The sequence below is a fragment of the Xiphophorus couchianus genome, chromosome 10 (genome assembly GCF_001444195.1).
Source record: "Xiphophorus couchianus chromosome 10, X_couchianus-1.0, whole genome shotgun sequence".
NCBI lineage: Eukaryota > Metazoa > Chordata > Actinopteri > Cyprinodontiformes > Poeciliidae > Xiphophorus > Xiphophorus couchianus.
The window spans coordinates 9,526,343-9,546,567 of record NC_040237.1 but is presented as its reverse complement, the minus strand read 5'-3'; the positions used below and the strand labels follow the sequence as shown (position 1 = coordinate 9,546,567).

Sequence of the window (20,225 nt, the reverse complement as noted above, 5' to 3'; positions counted from 1 at the left end):
CAAGAAGAAAAATCGATACAGATTAATCAAAAATTTGGATTTAATCACAACTAAAATCCGGATGGATAGCCTTATATGTACAGATTACACATTCTATTGCTCTAGTTGCTTTATTTCATAACATTTTCAGTGTTCTTGTTATTCAGGTTACTAATTCATGTTTTTTCTTTTTCATATTTTCCTTTCATTTAACTTCCTATACATATACTTGGAGATAGATCTCTGTATTAATTTGTAATATTCCAATATTATGAGTAAGGAAATTTGGGGTTTTCATTAGATTAGCTAGCTATGATCATAACAAAAAAAAAATGCTTGAGATGTATGAATCTACGTGTAATAAATCCTAACATCTTTAACATAAAAAAACCTTGTGAATTCACTGTTTTTGTCAGAACTGGTTCTGATTTTTTTTTTCGTGCTTTGAGAATGTTTTCTTTTGATCGAAATCTATCATTTCTTGCCGTGACCGTAATTTACCGCTTTGTGTTTAGACACAGTGCAACCAAACCACAAAAAATAAGGGCTTGTTGAGGAGGCAGAAAGTCTCTGAGAAAAAAAGAAAGAAATATATATATATATTAATTATCAGCACAGTTATTTACAAACCCTGCAAACCTTTTCTTGTCATATTAAATTCACCCAGCTCGATTGTGGTTTATGGTCACTGTACCATTTATCAGATTTAATCTTTTCCCACAATCGGCAGTATAAATCATATTTAAGGGTAAAGGGAAGCATAAAAAGTTATCCGAGTTTATGGGAGAACTCCTTTGGGACTGTGTTTGCACAGGTTTGTTCAAAATCATCTCCTCCCCTCCTGGTTCTGCCTGCCGCCATCAACAGCTGGACCCAACTAACAGCTGCTGCCCTTCCCCCAGAATCTAAAATCTAAAAAGCAACAACAGAAAGCCTGTCAGTTTTATGCTTTGTAGCTGTGCAAATTGTCTCGTAACTAGACTGTAAATCTGTGTGGTTCCCCTTGAACAAGGTCTCACTGTGTAGATTAATCTTTTTGAAAGGCGGGGATACTAGCCTAAAGAAGAGAAGTTTGAAGGATTTGTTAGTATTTGTCAGAATCATAATTGGCAGTGGTGACCAAAGCTGCCTTTCTATTTAGGTGTCTGAGACGTTGACAAACATGCCACCCACATAGACAGCGGACATGCATGTGGCTGCCATTACCAATTATTATGTGCAGACATGCCTGGTAGGGGTCCACAATGCTGTTCTTGGCAACATGCCTACACAAGGTTCAGAGTGTCAGTTTGCAACATTGGTTTTCTTATAGTACCCTTCCTTATGGCTGCATTGTCTCATAAATGTTTACTGTCCAGTTGTAAATACTTTACTGTTTTAACATTGTGTTTTCCATTCATCTGATTTGAAATATTGATTGTGTTCATTTTAGTTTGTTTTTTTTGTTGCTGTTGTACTGTGGCAATTCAAGTGTATTCTCAAGATTGTATACAAAAAACAAACAGATTCAAGTCGTATTCCTACTCAAATAATGAATCTAATAAATAAATAATCACTCTAATTCAGTCATGTTTTGAGCATACATTTAATAACATATTTTTCTATGATCCTAGTTTTAATGCAATGCAGTCAAATTCAAGTTACAGAGCCAACTGGTAAAAGGTTATGTGTCCAAGGAAGCCAAGCAGATTAAATCGTCAGCAATCTCTCATACTCCAAAAATATATGGTGACAGTGAACGGATGTTAAATACAGTAGCGTTAAAAGTTTATGCACCCTAAGTAAACTGAGACATATTTCCTGTATTCCACTAGAAAAAAATGACAAGGCTGCAATGAAATAATACAACCTTAATCTCCTACTTTAAAATTTTTTTTTTCCACTTTTGATTCATTTTCTCGCAAAAATTTTTTTTTTTCTTGTTCAGTATAAAAAGTTCAACTGAAAGAAGGGGGAAATCATCTGGGGACTGAAACTGTAAGGTGGAGTTTTGGAAAAATAGGCGGCACTTTGCTAGAGCGAAAGGTTTAAAGAAAATATGCATGAAAAAAATCTAAAGCAACGCATCATGTATGTTTTTGATGAAGGACATTATAACATGATGTAAAGCTCAGAAAAAGCTCATTTAACATAATCTACCCCTTTACATTTTCTCATTTGCATCCTTTAGCAAATACTTTTGCAGAGAGATTACAAAGGATCACAATGATCAAAATTGTAAAGATATTGTTAGTAGAAGCCAATAAAACTAACTGCTTTATTAGTAAAATACTCCAAATAGAAAAACCATAGTGTGCAGTTAGGAAACTATATATTTATTTTTTATGTAAAAACTATATTGGCACAGAGAGGTATGAATTTACGTAGCAGGTACGTAGAGGCGGTTGGCTTATCTCTGGATCATATATTTTAAGTCAAGTTTTAATTTGTATTTTATAATTTTGGTGTAGTTAATGCCCAGTAGTAATAAAGAAATGTAATTTAATTTTTAGTTTATTTTTATAAATTTATTTGATAGTGTTGAGTATGCATTGATATGATCTCAGTGTTTGCATGCTTTAGACAGGGGCCACCACTCTGCACTACAGTTTGCAATTTGTTTAAAAAAGAAGACGTCTATATGTTAAAGCACTCTACAGGACTTAAATGAATCATTGCTGAAACAACTCAAAGTCTTGTGAAGAGAAACAGCTCAAATGCGTTTTTGCAAAAGTAAAAAATAGCACAGGTCCTTTTAATGTGGATTTTTTTATTTTATTTTCAAGTTTCTTTGAAGCAATGTATACAGTGTGGGAACAGTATAGAAATAAACTGGAACCATGTTATTTTCCACCACCTAAATCCAATGATTGACGCACAGTGGGTTGATTGCTGAGATCCAACAGACATTTATTTGGTTGTCATCAAACTGCCATCAGAGGTCAGTTGCTTAGCTATCGTGCTAATTGGGTCTCATTTTCTCTTGGTTCTGTCTGCGCCTTCAATCAAACGTCAGTCGAGTCTGACAGCAGTGCAGTTGTGGGCTGAAGTTGGAGAGCAGGTAATTTAGGATGTTTTCTGTGCATCCCACACGTCCCTTCCCACACTATACTCTGATCTGGGTTCTGAGCTGCAAAACAGAAATCCTCAGGGTGTCATTGCCCTTTCCAGGCACAGTAATTTGATTACCATTTTGTTTGTGTGTAGATGGCGGTGGATTACAAAAATAAAAATGTTTTATACAGCATGAGATTCATGCTGGAGAACACACAGCATGGGCTGTATTTGGCATAACTGCGGAGGATATTTTTTGAAGTGCCCTGTAATGAGAGAGGCCATGATGGGCTAGAGCTTCTTATATTTGTGATTAACACAGTTAGCACAAGTAGCATTACTAAGACAGCATTTTCCATGTGCATTCTTTGGAGCATAGATTTTGCATGCATTCAACCTAATGCCACTGCTAACGATGTTCAAATGTTCAGCCGAAACTTTAATTGCATCAGAGACAACTATTACACATATAACTCCATCCTAGGAGCTTTTATGGAATTAAAATGACATAAAATAGCAACATATTTATAACAGTTTTAGTCACATTTATCATTAAAATGTATTTTTTTGCACATGTACAGCGTCCTGAATTTAACTATCCTCGTACATTTTTAACACATAAATCTTGCAGTTTTGCAACCTTAATGATGAGATGTATCTTACTTATAGTTTCCTTTTTAAACAGCTGGCTACTGATTTAACATGGCTTCTGATTTAATTTTAGACTCCTTTTGAAAAAAAATATATTTTAAGATTTTCTTCACTGAATGCAACCTCCACACCGAAGAATGTTGTTTTTGCCATATTTGAGTTTAATGCTTTAAGCCTAGCTTTTTTCACAGCATAAAAATAAAGAAGATAAAATATTTAAGGACATAAAAAAGAGTTCTACATGAATATGAAAATGGAATACTGTAATAAAAATGACACATAAAACCCACAACATAAACTGGAAAGCAACAAACATTGATTAAAATCTCTTTTTTTTTCACTCTTCTTCCACAGTGTGCTAAGATTTAAGTATGCTGGCTAAGCTGATGTGATGACTGCTTGAGGTGAATAAATAAATATTCTCTTTTTCAGAAAGATTTGACCGTATAAAAAAGCATAGCAGCTTTAGTTAATTTTTCTCTTACTGACCAGTTGCCACCTACCCAATTAGCTGCAAGGCTTTTTAGGGTGTTTTTTCCTAATTATATTTACATTTAATTAAAATGAGTTATATGATTTACATGTCAATCCATTTAATTTGCAAAGCTCGGCAACTTTTTTTTGTATTGCCACATTAAACTCTGATTGCATAAAGAATAAGGCTGAATTAATAGTAGTACTATTAATTTCTGGAACGTGTCATTGCTTTTCTTTCACTCTTGACTCATTTGCATGCTAAAGGCAGGCTTCTGCTGTACGAGCTGTCTGTGGACGAGATGAAAGGAGATTATAAGGGTGGCTGCTAATTCACGGTGGACAAAGAAGTTCTAGACTGAATCTGAACGTGTTGGCGGTGCACACACAGAAGTGGAACAATGCATAATTCATCAGGAAACAGATTCATCTACCATCTCGGTCGACGTGCGTCTGCTTCATTGAAAGCAGGTTGGTGTGTGGCGTGCCATCTTATTTCCCCAGATTGTGAGCAAAACAGAGGCTGTTGTCGACAATCGCTTTCGACGATTGAACCCGTTTTGTGACTGATGTAAGTGGGTGAGTGTAGTCGTTGGCAGAAACTCAATTTCCAGCTCAAAATGCCATCTTGAGCACCTATTCGACATACCTACAGTCTCTTTCTATCTCCCTCCTCCTGTGTGTTTGATGGAGGCTCCTCATTGATCTGTTCTATTCTCGTCCTGTGCTTTGAAACCATACCCTGACATGAAAACTTGACATTCTGTCTTCATCGGCCGTTTGATGGTCTTTTGCATTCACGACTCACACGAAATGGGCTGAACGAAATTAGGAAAACACGCAGTTGCATATAATTGTTGCGTTTTGTGATAAGGGTTTTAGGTGCAAAAAAAATGCTAGAAATGAACCCTTCAGATTAGTTTAAGAAGTAAGCGTGGATTTCAACATAAGTTTTACAAGCCAACATGTGAAGAAGACGAAGAAGAAGCCAGAGTATGACTGTTTCTCTCTGTCCAGTGCTGAGATTTTAGTTCATACTTTTACAGCTCATAGAAAAGATGACGTTAGCTCAATCCATTATGGCTACTTCAGAAATTGGTTGCTAAACCCCTGAAGTCACAGATGTTTAAAAAAATATTAGTAGGTGCTATTACTAGTTTTTAAAACTTTTAGTGGTCTTGGAGTTATTGGACAAAGCTGTTAACATCATTTGAAAACAAGGCAGCTCTGGAAGGAACATTGTGCACAAGCATTTTGCTAAATACTGCTTCAATGGATTAAATCCTATCCAATGCAGAGCTTCAAATATCTGTTTAGATTTTTAATTAAAGCATTATCCAGTACAACAACAGTGTTTTCTGCACTGACATTTTGTCTCTGATGAAGACAGCTATAACTCCGTCCATTCATGAAGCAATTTACTCAGTCCCCTTGCGGCTTTCCTCCTCTTTAGCAACCATACTAAGCCTATCAACCACTCTGCAGCAGTTCATACACAATAGCCCCAGGCAAAAGAAGTTCAACACTCTTATCTGGCTCTGCTTGCTTAGAGATATTAAGCAGCTACAAGACCTCATTGTTGGGCCTCTGGCAAAGTGACATGTAGCTCTGAGCATTTTCAGAAAGCCAATACAATGGTGATGTTGCTAAAAGAGGAATCATCAGGAACTCGAGTAAGTTTGTTGTGCTGCTCTTCCCTTTAAGTTGCTGGATTACCCAATTTGGATTCTATGGATAAGTCAGATTGCTTTGTCTCCATGTGGGATAACCAGCTGAGTCCATCCCAGCATGCACACGGCCAAAGCCGTGGTGTTGGTATGTAACCAAATATCATAAAAAAATGAGCACACATGTAAAATACAGTTTAGAGTAGTTCAGCAGGATCTGGAAAAACAAAACACTAAAAAAGCAAACTAAGAACACACCATCCATGTGATGAAACAGTGGTGGCAACATCAGGATGTGGGAATGTTTTTCTCAAATAATACATTTTAAAAAGTATGTTATGATTAATAGCCATTTCTTATTTTACTAAACTAAAGAAAAGCAACTTTACAGACATATTTACGTTTTGGCCAAGTATTTTCCTTCAATTGCAGTAACTTTTTGAATTAGTTGCTTGTAGATTAGTGTGTTTCAAGCTTTGCAGTGTTACAGATACCCATGAGCAGCAAACCATGTGTTTATGATTCACCTAATTCTGATTCATCTAAAGTTTTTACACAAATAAACCAACATTACTTTTTCGTGTTTGCCAAACTCTCCCATTGCTACTGTTGTCTCCCCTCATGAGATTCACAAAATTAAAATGTTTCTGACATTGTTTATTCTCAATGTCAGAATAAACTGCACCGTATTCTGAATGATTACAGTACATTCAGAATGCAAACTCCAAAACTACTTGCATGGGTTGGATATTTCTCCTAGGCTTTACACGGCCGGCTTGCTACTGTACTGCATGGAAATTGACAGATATCGGTGTTACTTGCTTTCGTCTCATGGAGTGTGACTCGGTTATTTACCTGATCGATCAAATGTCAAAAGAAGATCTCAATGTAATGTAAATATAAGCCAGAATTATCAACTGAATGGGGAAATGAAGTGAGTAAAGAGGGTGTAAAACCTCCGAGAATTAAATTTCAGCATTAACCTGGTCTAGAGACTCCATCTGATTGCAAATCCGTCAGTCTTCATGCAAATGTGCACTTCTGCCAAAGGTGATTACCTGCCGTTTTCAGCCTTCTCATGCCCTCACTCTATTTGCCCCTTTAAGCTGCCTGTCATCAAACTGATGTCGCTCCTGGAGCCCTGCTGTATTCACTTTAAAGGGATTGAGAGGCTGGAGGTGTACAGATTTATGCAAAACAAAATTGTCTCCATGATCGACATGTCGGGGTTGGGTTTCAAAGTCAATCATGTGTAATAGGCGATTTCTTATTTTGCAGTTATGAGCCATTCATTAATTTACGTGTGACAGCAGCTCTTCTAAATGACCAGCAGGTGTAGCTCTTTGAATAAAGAGGCAGCACACAGAAGGAGATAAAGTGGAGGAGAAGCAGCAGCAGTTGGGAAGATTGATTGAACCATCTTATTCAGTCATCTCCAGTGGGACGCTGCATTTAAGTCAGTGTTTGACCTTTTTCAGGGCATTACGCAGCTTTGTTTATCGATAAAGCTTTGAGAATTGCTTCTTATAAACCCAGTGGTTACTATGCATTTTAATGATACAGCATGGAGAACAAGTATTTTTTTACATTTAGTCTGCTATTGCTTTTTTTTAATCACACTTATATTAATCAAGCAATCTGTCAAATTTTAGTATATGGTACAATATAACAGCATGTTTCAAATTGGAATTTCTATCAAGGGAAAAACTGTCAAAATCAGTATGAAAGTATAATTACCCGCATTTTTAAACGCAGATTAACTACAGTTGTCCACATTTTTTTCGGTTCATTTTTACTAGTCACTTAAATAGCAACTGCCTGACAACATGAAGTGTGCTCAATGGTCATGACATTTTAGAACAGCTGAGACACAAAGTGTCAGACATTTATCAGTCTGTAAAAGTTCACATAGCTATTTGTAAGGCTTTGGGTGTGAGCTGTTTGCAAATGGAGAAAATCTGGCACAGTGGTGAACTTATCTCAGTTGAGGTCAGTGTGGATGATTCGGCAATAAGAAAGAGACTGGGGAAAATGGCGTCCATTGGAGAGTTTCAATGCAGCATCTACTGCTGACTGAAAAAGAAAGAAATAAGACCTACTTGGTTATTTTTTATATAATCCACGTCAGAATGTCTCAGTAAAAAAGAAAGGTTTTGAGTGGCCTACTCAAAATCTACACTTAAATGTGACTTAGATATGGCATGACTTCAATAGGTTTAGGGAAATTATTTCTGTTCTTAGGGCCAGGTAAGCTTAAACAACGTTTTCCCCATAATGAATTAAAACATCATTTGAAAAATTGCTTTTTGTCTCTACTCGTATTGTCTTTGTCTAATACTCAAATTTGTTTGTTGATGTAAAACTTTGAAGTGTGACCAAAAAAACAAAAATTTAAGAAGAAAACCTGTAAGTGGCTGAATACTTTTACACTGCCAAGTATCGGTTTCTTGACATCCCTACTTGGAAAATTCTTAGCAGCTATTTTCTTCTCCCTCACAGCTGCTTCTTAAGAAGTCTCTGCAACTCTTTGTTTGCTCCATGCAGCTTGCACACACAGTGCTGCATTTGTGTTGTTGTTCACAGGAGGCTGAAAGTAACGCACCCATAACCTAAAATCACAGCTATGTTGTCATTTTGTTGTCTGCAGGAGAAAATGCTTTTTCATAAATCACTTATGAACCACGCTGTCTGCTTTTAAACAGATTACAAAGAGAACATGCTGCAAAACTTGAGGAGGGTGGGGGGGAACTGTGGTTAGGTGGCTCTGAGAGAGAATACGTTCTGTGATTTATTTCTGCCTTCAGTCTGGTGGAGGAATTTTCTTCACCTACCTAAATGCCTACCAATATTTCATTCCATTATTTAGACTTATCCAGGCATCCTTTGTTTTTTTTAAAATGTAATGAATAAAAGGTCATGTTAGTGTCTTAGTACAACTCGACTTGGCTTTAGCTGGTATGGATTATAAAGGGAACGGCCCTGACCCATAACTTGTTGGTCCTGTTTAGGAGGACCTAAACAGGTCAGTGAAGCAGTGCAGCCAGGAATGCAAGAGAGTCCACATATCTGAACTAACCTACTAAAGAAATCTCTTCAAACTCAGGATGTCATTTTTTCATATTTAGCTACAAAAACTGAAGGCGTAACCAGATATCGGGACACTAAAAAATATTTTTCTTCAATGTGAGTAAAACTAATCAATTCCTCTTCACAATACGGTATAGGTTCTGTGCTTCGTTTAGATCGATCCAGTTTGCCGGCTGATCAAGGAAAGCAACACTGTGGTTATTAAAGCAGGTGTTGGCATTTTTTGAAGTGTGGGCAGGTGCCAACTCTTAATGAAAAATTCAATTCAATTAAGATTCAGGAATATGTTGTTGATCACAAAGAGAAATTAAATGCTGTAACTCGTATTATTCAAGGTTCTTTAAAGACTTGTAGAGTCTGATTAGCATGTTCGTAAATTTTGCCACCAGAGGGAAGCATATAGGGTTTTTAAAATGGCTGTGCTAATACTGGACTTTGAACCACCAGGTGACATGACTCCCCAAAACCATCACTGACAGTAGAAATGTCACACTTTCCCTCAAACATCATTCTGTTCCTTTTCACTCTTCCTCCACAGTCTGGTACCTTTGTAGCCAAAGGAAATACAAACTTTGCTTTCATCTCTAAGGAAGATTTGAAAGATGAGATCATCCAGCTTCTATAGCAATGACCTCTTGTGCCTTACACACATTGAGAATGGTGTCAATGACATCCTGGTAGGTCAATGTCAATTCAGCAGTCTTCCATGATTGTGTATGCTACAGTGGTAATAAAGTAACTTTTCTATTTTAATAACAGATTTTTTAATTAGTCTTCTGTAATATTACCATTTCATTACTATGTTATCATTTTCTAAGAAACTGAAAATGAACTGACTGTTAAAGAGCTGTGGCTTCTTTGGCAACAGTAGAACCATTGGAGAGAAAAAAAAAAAAAAAAAAAAATCTGAAAGTGTTGGAAAAAGCCATCAGCAGGTTATGGCAAATCCTAAAAGTAGTCTAGAACGATGAAGAGTTTTAACAGTTTAGTTTTTCCCTGCAGGAGGTTTGAAAACTGTCTCACCTGTGACTGATCACAGCCACGTTTGGTTCATTGTGATACAGATATCATCACCTTCCCCTCAGCAGCGGCACAGAATGAAAGGACATAAATCCATATTAATAAATAATCCATTGCGGGGCAGGAGTGAAACTTTGTTAGCAGCAACCCTGAGTGGTTTCTGCATTGCCTCGTGCAACTCAGACGGTGAGAGCCAGGCCCTGACACTTCCCGTTATTGATATCAGTGTGATTTATGGAGCTCTGTTCCCATGGCCATCTTCAAACTGGAGACTATGATTTATCCCTGTCTGATGGTGGGGAGTGTCTACCGCTGGGAAGATAAGGGAAGTTAGAATTTTGGGGTTTTTTCGTCTTCTTTTTAAATGCAGATGGTTGTTTCTTGATTTTACCGATGCGATGTTCCAGGAAGGTTCTGCTTTAATAATCAGGTCCATGTTTACTCCTCCCCCTCGAACTGAAGAAATGATTGGATTCTGGGCTACTCTGTCTCAACGAGACTGCCGTTATTAGATAAATAGTCAGAAATCCACTCCTCTCTGCCATTGTTCTTATTTGATTAAGGTTTGACATTTATGTTTCCTTGTCAGACTGACAGATTGCGCTGTAATTGCCTGAAGGAACGTGCATCCCTCTGGGCCCGCAGCATTAGTCTTCCAGTTTGTCGATGCTTCATTTATCTTGAGCTGCTCATTGTTTTTGATGGGGGACACCTAATTAGATATTTTTAAACAAATTTTTCTCCCATCTGTAGGAATAGCACAGTCATTTCTCTGTATTTACAGATTTCTTGATTTGTTCACATGTGGCCAGTTTATGCCTGAGACAGAATTCATTTTAATCTCTTTAAAGTCCTTTGTGTCTGTTGTGGCTTTTGTTTTAATGTTAATCACAGTAACAGCCCTCCTCTGGGAAATGTGTGTGTCCGCCCCTCTCTAATCGTATCATTGTGTCTGTGTGGTTTCCTTTCGGATGGGTTTTAATTCGAAGGCAGAAGGGTAAGATGAGATAAATCCAATTTGATGCCCTGTGACACTGGCCTTTGCCATCTCTGGCCCCATTAAAGGCTACTTCATTGATTGAAAATAAGCTTTGTAATTAATGGAGGGTCACAGCAGATCTTAGGCCAGACTCAGACTCAGAAGGGGGAGTGCATGCACCTTCTGCTAGCCAGATTTCTTTTGTGTTAAAAAATTTAGAGGCTGATTAAAATTTAACTTGTACATTATAAAGATGCAGTATAAGACATTTAAGGTAATGGTATTGTGTTAACTCAGATTTCTTAGTGTTATACCATGCGAGGGCTTTTTGTCAGGCATGTTTGAAGCCTCTGATTCTCCAAAAGATGTTTGAAATATTATATGTAGGGCAAAGAGGTTTGTTAGAGAACATTGGTTAACAAACAGCATCAGGAAGACCAAGGTAAAAAGGTCAAAGATAAAGATAATAACAAGTTTATAGTGGTGTTAAGTTATGAAAAAGCATCTATAAATGAAAAAGAAGGCTTATACGAAAATCTGTCACTTGCTGTTTGCTTATCTAATGAAAAGCAATTTAAAAAAAAAATTGTTTTTAGATCCTTTTTAAAAGGTCAACTGAGTCTGGAGATATCAAACTAAAGGGAAGAGAGTTTCAGAGTTCCTATGCTGCTGCTAAAAAGACTCTTACCTTTAGTTTTCAGCCTTGAATGTGGCACAACCAGCAGAGCCTGGTCATTTTACCTCAGGGGTCTGCTAGGGACAAATAGATGTAAATGTTTTGAGACCTCTGTTGGCGCTTGACCATTAGGTTCCTATAAGTAAGGACTAAGATCTTGTAATCTTCAGTGTACAGGAAGCCAGTGGAGCTGGATAGGGAGCGGTGTGACAGGTCAGAAGTCAAGCAGCATCCTTTTGTACAACCCCCAGACAGTCCAATGATGTTTTTAGACAGGTGAATAATTCGTTACTGTGATCCATTCTTGAAGAAACACATGCAGAAACAACAACTGCAAACTTGCTGGGACAATGCCGTCCACCTATGCTAACTGACTGGGCAAGTAGAGTATTGATAAATTAAGCAACCAAGAAGACCATATTATTGTCATAGTATCTCTAGAGGATCTGCAGCACAGGTCGCAGAATCTGTTGACAGGACAACTATTGGTAACGCTCCACAAACCTGGCCATTATGTGAAAACAAATAAAATGCAGGATGAAAATCCTTGCTGAATGCTACGAGTTTGCATTTTGCCCCCAACTGTGTAGGAGACGCCAAAAGTGGAGGAAAGAGCTCTGGTCCTATGAGACCTGAACTGAACTGTAGCCTCCTGTGGGGATGCCCTATAGAAAAAAACAGAAGTTCACAGGCACTCTCCATTTAATATGACTGAATGTAAGCTACTCTGCAAGGTACAATGGGCAAAAATGTTAATTTCAAAACATGAGAAACCTTCATGATACTTTTTTCTCTTTTTTTCTGTTTTATATTTATTACATCACACAAGATCCATTGATTTTGTGGCTATGATGTGAGAAAAATTCAGAGTGAGTGAATACTTTTGCAGAGCATTATGTTTTGGAGCATGTTTACAGTGCTTTATTTTTCCAGCAAAGCTTACAAGCGTCTCAAGCTGCTTGATTCATTTTTCATTAGAACAAACAAGTGTGCTGTTTTAGTCACATTAGCTGCTGAAAGCTGCTCATGCAAGCCTGGGGAATGTGCCTTTAAGTGGGTTTTAACACACAGAATGAGCATTAGGAGCAAGCTGTGGAGGATCCTGAGATGGGCTGCATCCGCTTGCGCACATTTTTGAATCTGTGAGAGCATGCTGCTTCTTGGCTTCCCTTCATAAAGGCCGGCACAGAGGGTCAGAGAGAGTGGGAATGGGAGAGGTGAACGCTTACACCCTCAGATGAAACGCTGTGTGTGAGCTTCTCTCTCTCTCATGCGAGCTCTCTGTCCTGTCCTGTTTAGATTTTAAACATTGATTCTCTCTTCCTGGAAACAGACAGCAACATCTCTTCTCATTTTCTGCTCTGGCAGCTTGTTAACGGCGAACTGTCGCTCCTGCTCTGCTCATGGTTAAACATATGGAAACACATTCACTGGGATAGATGAAGTCATCTTTGTTGTTTTTTTTTTTTTTAATTTCTCTGTAGCCCTTTTACTGTGAGGAGGAGCTGACAGAGTTAGAGTGGGTATTTACTGACTGAGTCATAGCTTTTTAAGATTTCTGGTTAGTATTATCACAGCTTAGCCTATGCCCTGCAGGCTATCCAAACCAGTCATAATGGGGTTGTTTGCTGCTCATGTTTCATATTGAGCTTGAGTATTGCTACATTGACTCTTACACTGCTTTGGAATATATTTTCAGATCTGACCTGTTGCCTCTTTACTCTCTTCATGTCTGTCTATAACAGAAAGGCATGTTAACTATATATATATATATAATATATATATATATATATATATATATATATATATATATATATATATATATATATATATTTATCTATCGTTTGGGTTCACAGCTGGGCCTTAACTGTGGGGGCTTTACCAAGTAACCGCCACTTAACGAAGAACATCTGCTGCCATGCTTTTTACTAAAAGAAGGGTTCTCATCAAAGATATGTGAGGTACTGTGGAGGAGGGTAAGGGTCGGAGGAAATCACTGACTCAGCTGTGAAAAAGAAAATATTGTCAGGATATTAACTTTACTTTTTGTTGTATGCTAGTGCAACATATTAAATGATTTATTGTTCTGCTTTCTTTTCTCAAACGCTTTACAGTGGATTCTATAAACTTGGAAATATAAATAATATACGTTTTTTTTTCTTGCTGGTGAATAAACCAAAACTGTAATGAAGAGCAAGGCTGAAAGGCAATCACTAACTGCTAAATACATCTGATGAGTTCTCGGGTGTTACAGATATGTCTTCTAACAATGAATAGGTCATAACAAACTATAGTGAATACCAGGAAGAATTAATCTAGACTTATAAGTGGTAAACAGGCTGAATTTTGTAGTGGTTTTTTACTCATACCACCAATTCAAAGGGCTTTTTATTTCTGCTTTTTTCATTGCTTAGTTGTGTTCTGTGTCTGTACTCGTTTTTGCCTTTTCCCTTCCATCTCCATATATGCTACTGAATTAGTTTGACTTTTAACAATTGTCATCCTTCACCTTACGCTACGGCTGACCGCACTCTGTTTACCAAATAAAAGTGAAGGCTGGGGGGATCTTTCTCCACGATGTGTTCTAAACCCACTTGTACTCCTTCTATTCTTCTCTAATTACAAGGAGGCACTTGATCTCGCACTTTGATGACGGAGATAAGATCAAGCATTCATGAAAGGGATTTCCCCCCTTCAGTTTTCTGATACATTAACTCCTTTTGAAGCTTCCCCTCTTCTCTCCTATCTGGAGAATTTAGCTTTGCAGCACTCTCTGATATCGCCGATAAAGCTTTTAACTGATTATTTCTACTGTTGACAGTCGGATTTCCATGCGGACATCCGGCCATACTAAAAGGCTCCATCAAAAAGATTAACGTATTTTCTTTGCTCTCTCCCACCAGGTTTCTTTCTGTAGTCGGATCTCCGCTGCTGCAGCCATGTTTAGGAACAGCTTGAAGATGCTACTGACGGGGGGGAAGGCCAACCGCAAGAGTCGCAGCAGTGGTGAGTGTGTCTTATGATTCCCGTCACAAACAATGACGCATCTGCCTGTCAGCTCCGGGAGGTGTCGACAAGGTTTCTCGGTTTATTTTTGGAAGCAGAAATAAACCGAAAATTCACAAACGTGAGCTAGTGGATTTGAATAAATTCCCTTTTAGAATTCATTCATACTAGGTTTTCAAACGTTTCACATAAATAAAAATCTACAAAGCTTGGAGGACATGACCCTGTGTTTAGAAGGTTAGATAACACTGGGAAACCCCCATTGCTCTATGTGAATGTGGAAACCATCAGACTGCACCTGTGCAGGAGGAGGAACGGGTGAACGGGATGGTAACACCACTATTATTTTCATCTTTTCTCTTTCAAGGCGTTCACTCCTGTTGTCAGAACTTAAATCCGGCTTCTCTGTGGTATTTAAAGAATGCTACGTGGAGCAGCACTGTGAATAGTCATTTTAAAAGCACAACAGGGAATTTCCAAGCCGGCCCTCATTTTTCAGGCTTTCAGTTAATGGTTTTCTATCTTGTTGTTTAAAACTTGACATTTTTTATTTATTGCATTGATTAAAGTTGTTAAATGACCCACTTCAGAGGTCTTAAGGTGTGATGGCTGAAAGGGAATTTATTTACTCTAATTTTGAAGTCAGAAGAAAACATTTTTTACAATTTTCAGTCAAATTTGACTGATTGAAAGACGGAACATACCACCTTCACAACACTTGGCATTTGCTGTTGAACTTTTTATTGACACTAGACTATAGTATTTTTTCATTGTTTTTGAGAAATCTGTAATGTAGTTGTGCATAATCACTAGATTAATGTAGATGTATGGGGAGTGATTAAACCTGGTTTAGATTAGATAAAACACAGCTAAACGCTAATAAAACATATCTTTAAAAATACAGAACTGTGTAGAAAAATCCATGCCAATTTTTTTTTCACCGAAAACCTACATTGCCTGAGTTAGATAAGACACTATCGGACCATCTATCCCTGTTTGTATTACTATTATTATAATTACTATCATTATAATTATTTTAATTTGGGATTAAATCAAAAATAAGAACCCAGCTTTCTCACTTCCATGTGGACTAATTTGTTACTACTTCAATTTAGTTGTGTTCATTTTAAAGCAACTGTCCTGTTAAAGTTTCAAAATATTTCTGTTCCCCCTAATTGGGGTTTTGCTTCTATCTCTTTAGGTGTTGTTCCTACTTTAGTAATATGTGCCAATTTGACAAGCAAATTATCACAAAATGCATCTTATGTCATCTATTTAACTTTATCAGACATAAAAAATTGTCTTTTCTTTCAAACTCTTAAATGAATGCAACCAAATGTCTTGAAACTCACCGAAGCAGAGGATTTCCCAGACTGCAACAACCCAGAACAGGTGGAACAACTTGAGTGTTGTGACGTCCTTGTCTGCAGGGCTTCAAGCTCGAAGAAAACTTGACGTTACCAAATATTGTGCCGTCTCTGCCTTTAGCATGTGCAGAGTGGTGCTGCGTGACGGGAGTATCCTCTGGTGTTTTGCTCTCTGTTGCAGTCATCTTGCAGGGAATTCACTCATCCCAGCAGACAGGATCTGTTCTTGCAATCTGTCTCCTGCTCTGCAACATCTGTATCATGCGTCTCTCTGCCTTTAAGACTGTGAACACTTTCTTAGAAAGCTTAATTAAGCTGCATTTAGGAGCAAAATCAAAACCAGACGTTCGTTGGTCTAATTCTTCCAGGGGCATAACAAGGCTGACTTATCTGTATCTGACAGGCAGGGAGCGCTGCTGCTGCTGCTACGGGAAAAAGAACTCGGCACAACGAATGGAGTTTTCTCTCAAACAGAGCTGCCGTACAGCATGCACAGACTGCTGAAAATCAGTTCAAAAGAAAGATTGTGAGATAAAATGACTGTCTGCTGCATTTGAAGCAGTTTGAAGACTTCTTCACACTTTGGGTTTGCTTCAGCCCACAGCAGGGAAATCCACCCGCTAATCTGAGCAGAGCGGAAAAAATGTCTTAGCCACTAGTTGCTACGATGGTGAGTGGCAGATTTAAAACTACAGAGATAATCTTTATTTGATGGGGTTGGGGTTAAGATTTATATAACTGTTTTTTTTTTTTTGAAAGACCATTTTCAGATACTAACAGATGGGAGTTTCTGTGATTTATATCTTGAAAGCGAAAAGCAATAATTCAAATTATACAACTTAAATTTGTTCCTTTTTGTCTCTGTGTTGTCATATCCGATGCATGGATAGAGCTGTTGTGTTTTAGCAAGGCTCTGAGTTATTTTTCCACCACCATCATTTTCATCCTCCCGTCAGAGGGGTGGAGAAGTGGCACTAGACTTGAAACAAAGTCAACAACCTGACACTGCAATTACAGTTATGGCATCGGCTGATTACAAAATGAGAAATGGGGTTGAAAGGTTGGTGTGTCTGGACAGGAAGATTTTGCATGACTAATGGGCTTTTAGAGGGATGGGATGAAGAACTGTGGTTAGAAAGTAAAAAAAAAAATAGATGAACTTGCACATATCTTGCTTGTCTAGGGTAAAACAAAATACTAGTTTCTAAACAATACTGAATAAAACATGCTGTTTTTTAAGAATCTAAGTTAATGTACTTAGAATTTAAGAATCTAAGTTAATGTACTTATATTTGCTTGGCAGAGCTATTCCACTAACAATTCTTTATTTAATCAGATACACTAGTAGACATGAAATGTGGGTTTAACAAATTTCAACAACTGTAATAGGCCATTTCACAGCCTGTTGCAGAACTTGATGAAAGCTTTTGGGGTTATTTTGGCTCGCTTTGTGATGGCAACTTAAACTGGACAAAAGTAAAACATTACAATAGCTTGAACATAGGCTTAGGCAAAATGAGAAATTGTATTATATTGTAATTGTTGCCTCTGACAAAGTAAGACAAGAACAAAATAAAATAAAAACAAAATAATATGGAGAAGGCTACCGCAGCTCTGCTTGTATCAGAACTCTCAAGTTATTAAACTCCACAGACACTGGCTTTTTTAGTATCAATTAGTATCAATTAGTATCCGAGTATCGATTTGTTTATGAACAGTTCCAGTTTCCTGCCAGTTCCAGTAACTCTAAAAGTCTGAAGGCAGCAGCTGTTTGACAGGAATCAAGTTGGCCCCCTCTAATTACAGGAGTCTTAATTGATGGCTCATTCTCCACAGTAGTTGAAAAATCTAATTAGAGATCATCAGATTAGCAAACATGCTTTGAGATTCAAAGCACAAGCAAGAAGTGACACAGCAAGCAGGGGCCTAATGCAGTCTAAATGTGGTTACTGTGCATTTCTGAACAACACGTAAAGCCCGGCTGCACCGACTACAAGTTCTCATAATGGTACCAGGCTTTGTCTTGTTGGTGTTGTCATGGTTGCTGGTTTAAAGTATTTCTGTTCTGCACAGTCAGTCCTTATTAATTGATTTTCTACATGGCGTCATTCAAGTCTCTCGTCACCACTTTCCTGCTCATTTATGGCTTTCTTAAAATCCCACAAAACTGCTCTAGTTTTCATTTCACTCTTTTCTCTTACTTCCACTTGATTATCAACGTAATAAATTAGCATGTGTTATCGGGACGTTTTTGCAACTCCACTCACAGTTTCTGTGACTAAACGTATTTAATAAAGTCTTGGAATTTAATGTTTTAATTTATGTGCAATCCTTCTGCAAACTCTGATCTATAGATCAACAATTATCCCCAGATCGGCTCATTTTCATATCATACATTTTTTAGTTTATTTTTGCCTTCGCTTAGACATTTCTAAACGTCTGCAGAGCGGTTGATGTATTTCAGAGTTGAATAAAGTCTGAATTTGCAAAACATTTATATGCAGATGTACATTTACATATATATTGCTTGCTCACATTCAAAACAAGCTATACAATATCCACCATTAAACATTAGGGGCTGGATTATACGCACTGAGATAAAAGGTTTGTCCCCGTGGAATATTATCTGATGTAAGAAACTCCCGGAGGAGGGGCAGCGGCTGAACAGGAGCCGATTCTGGCTGATCTCCACGGAGCGACAGATTGGCACCGACTGCTCCACAGAATGTTCCCTTCCTTCCTGTATTAATGAACCAAAGGAAAAGTGAATGGAACCAGATCCTGTTAACAGGCGGCATCGCCGTCCTCCTGCAGAGGGGAGTGGCTTACTGAATGTGGGACATTTGTTAGTCCCATTCACCACATATTTGAAAATAAAAAGCAAACGCGGCTGTTATTTTAGTTTTTAAGAATGTGTCTTTTAGTAGAATAATGATATTAAAAGAAAAAAAAACAGTTGATCGTTGATTAAGGTCAGTTTTGGATATCTTGATGAAAATAAATACTGTTGGTCAAAATGTGGTGCAGCATCTTCAAAGAATATATATAATTCAGTTAAATTACGTTTTTGATAATTATCTCCATAATTCATCTAAATACTTAACTAATGAGAAATTAAATAATTTGCTGTGTTTAGCTTCATGAATAAGAAATGATTTGTTTATAGTTATGAAAAAAGTAGGAGGGCTAAAATGGGAATGTGGTGGAAACAAATGGGGATATTATTGGTTGAATTAGTAAATCACTTGGACCTATTTTTCCTATGAGCAATGACTTGAATCATTTGTTTTATCATGAGCTTTATGAGAACTATGCTTTAAACACTATACCTTTGTGTGGTTTTAGAGCATTTTTTGTGAAGTTGCACCAAGAAATCATATTGTGCCGGAATCATCCCATTTTTAGCTTGACGAGGCACGACCAGTCACTGGCTGGTCGGACAGATCATAATTTTGCTTTTGTTTTCTAAAAATACTGACTTGTGGAACATTATTAATACTCTCTGATACACTGTGAGATGTTCAATCTTCTACTTAGTCATTTTTGACTGTTCAGTTCACAGCAGGCTGGGAAAAATAATTTGAATTCTATTCTTAGACATCCTTACCCTGTAGATTTTAAAAAGAAATAGTTGGTGGGATGGCATAGCTTTTGAAAATGCTGTAATTAGAAATTGCTGATTTAAAACGCTTGCAAAGTAGAGAACATTTTATAAACCTCATTCTTTATTATGCTGTGGCTCAATAACCTATTTGTAGCGCACGTCACACAAGGAGTCTGTCAGTATGGTTCATAGCTGTTGAAGGGGGAGCTTTGACCTTTTGGTTACTAAGAACAACAGACTAATGTCTATGACCTTCTTCAGCTTCTTCTGCAATGTCATTTAACTTTCACCCTTCAGCTGTTGACATCCTGAGGTGCCTTTATGCTGTGTTGCCTGGGCAACCGTGAGCCAACACAACTGTTCTATGAGAGTAATGGTGCCATGTTAATACACGGGTCCAAAAGGGAGTTGGTTGCATTGAGCAGTTTCTCACATCAAAGACAAAAATGTTTGCATATTTCTCAATAAGCTGATTTTTATCCTTGTTAGAGGATAGTTTTGCATGTTAGCAACCTTCCTGCAACACTAAAATAGATGAGGACAAGTCACTTCCTTAGTGGGGTCAGACATAATTTACCAGTCTATCAGGTGGATGGCTTGGATGCTAAAAACAGCTAACCTCATCAGCTGGCACCTGTGTCCTCGTCTAAGTAACTATGGTAATGAAAGCGGTGCCAAAGCG

General features: G+C 37.6%; 1 protein-coding gene across 5 annotated transcripts in view; it reads left to right on the top strand.

The window, feature by feature from the left end:
- Positions 1-20,225, top strand: part of tanc2b (tetratricopeptide repeat, ankyrin repeat and coiled-coil containing 2b) — a 158,199-nt gene that overhangs the window by 23,512 nt on the left and 114,462 nt on the right. For all 5 annotated transcript variants that reach the window (XM_028029480.1, XM_028029479.1, XM_028029478.1 and 2 more), the window contains exon 3: positions 14,470-14,572. In XM_028029480.1, the coding sequence (XP_027885281.1) occupies positions 14,506-14,572 (67 nt within the window). In that variant the 5' untranslated portion in view covers positions 14,470-14,505. The remainder of the gene's footprint in view (positions 1-14,469; positions 14,573-20,225) is intronic.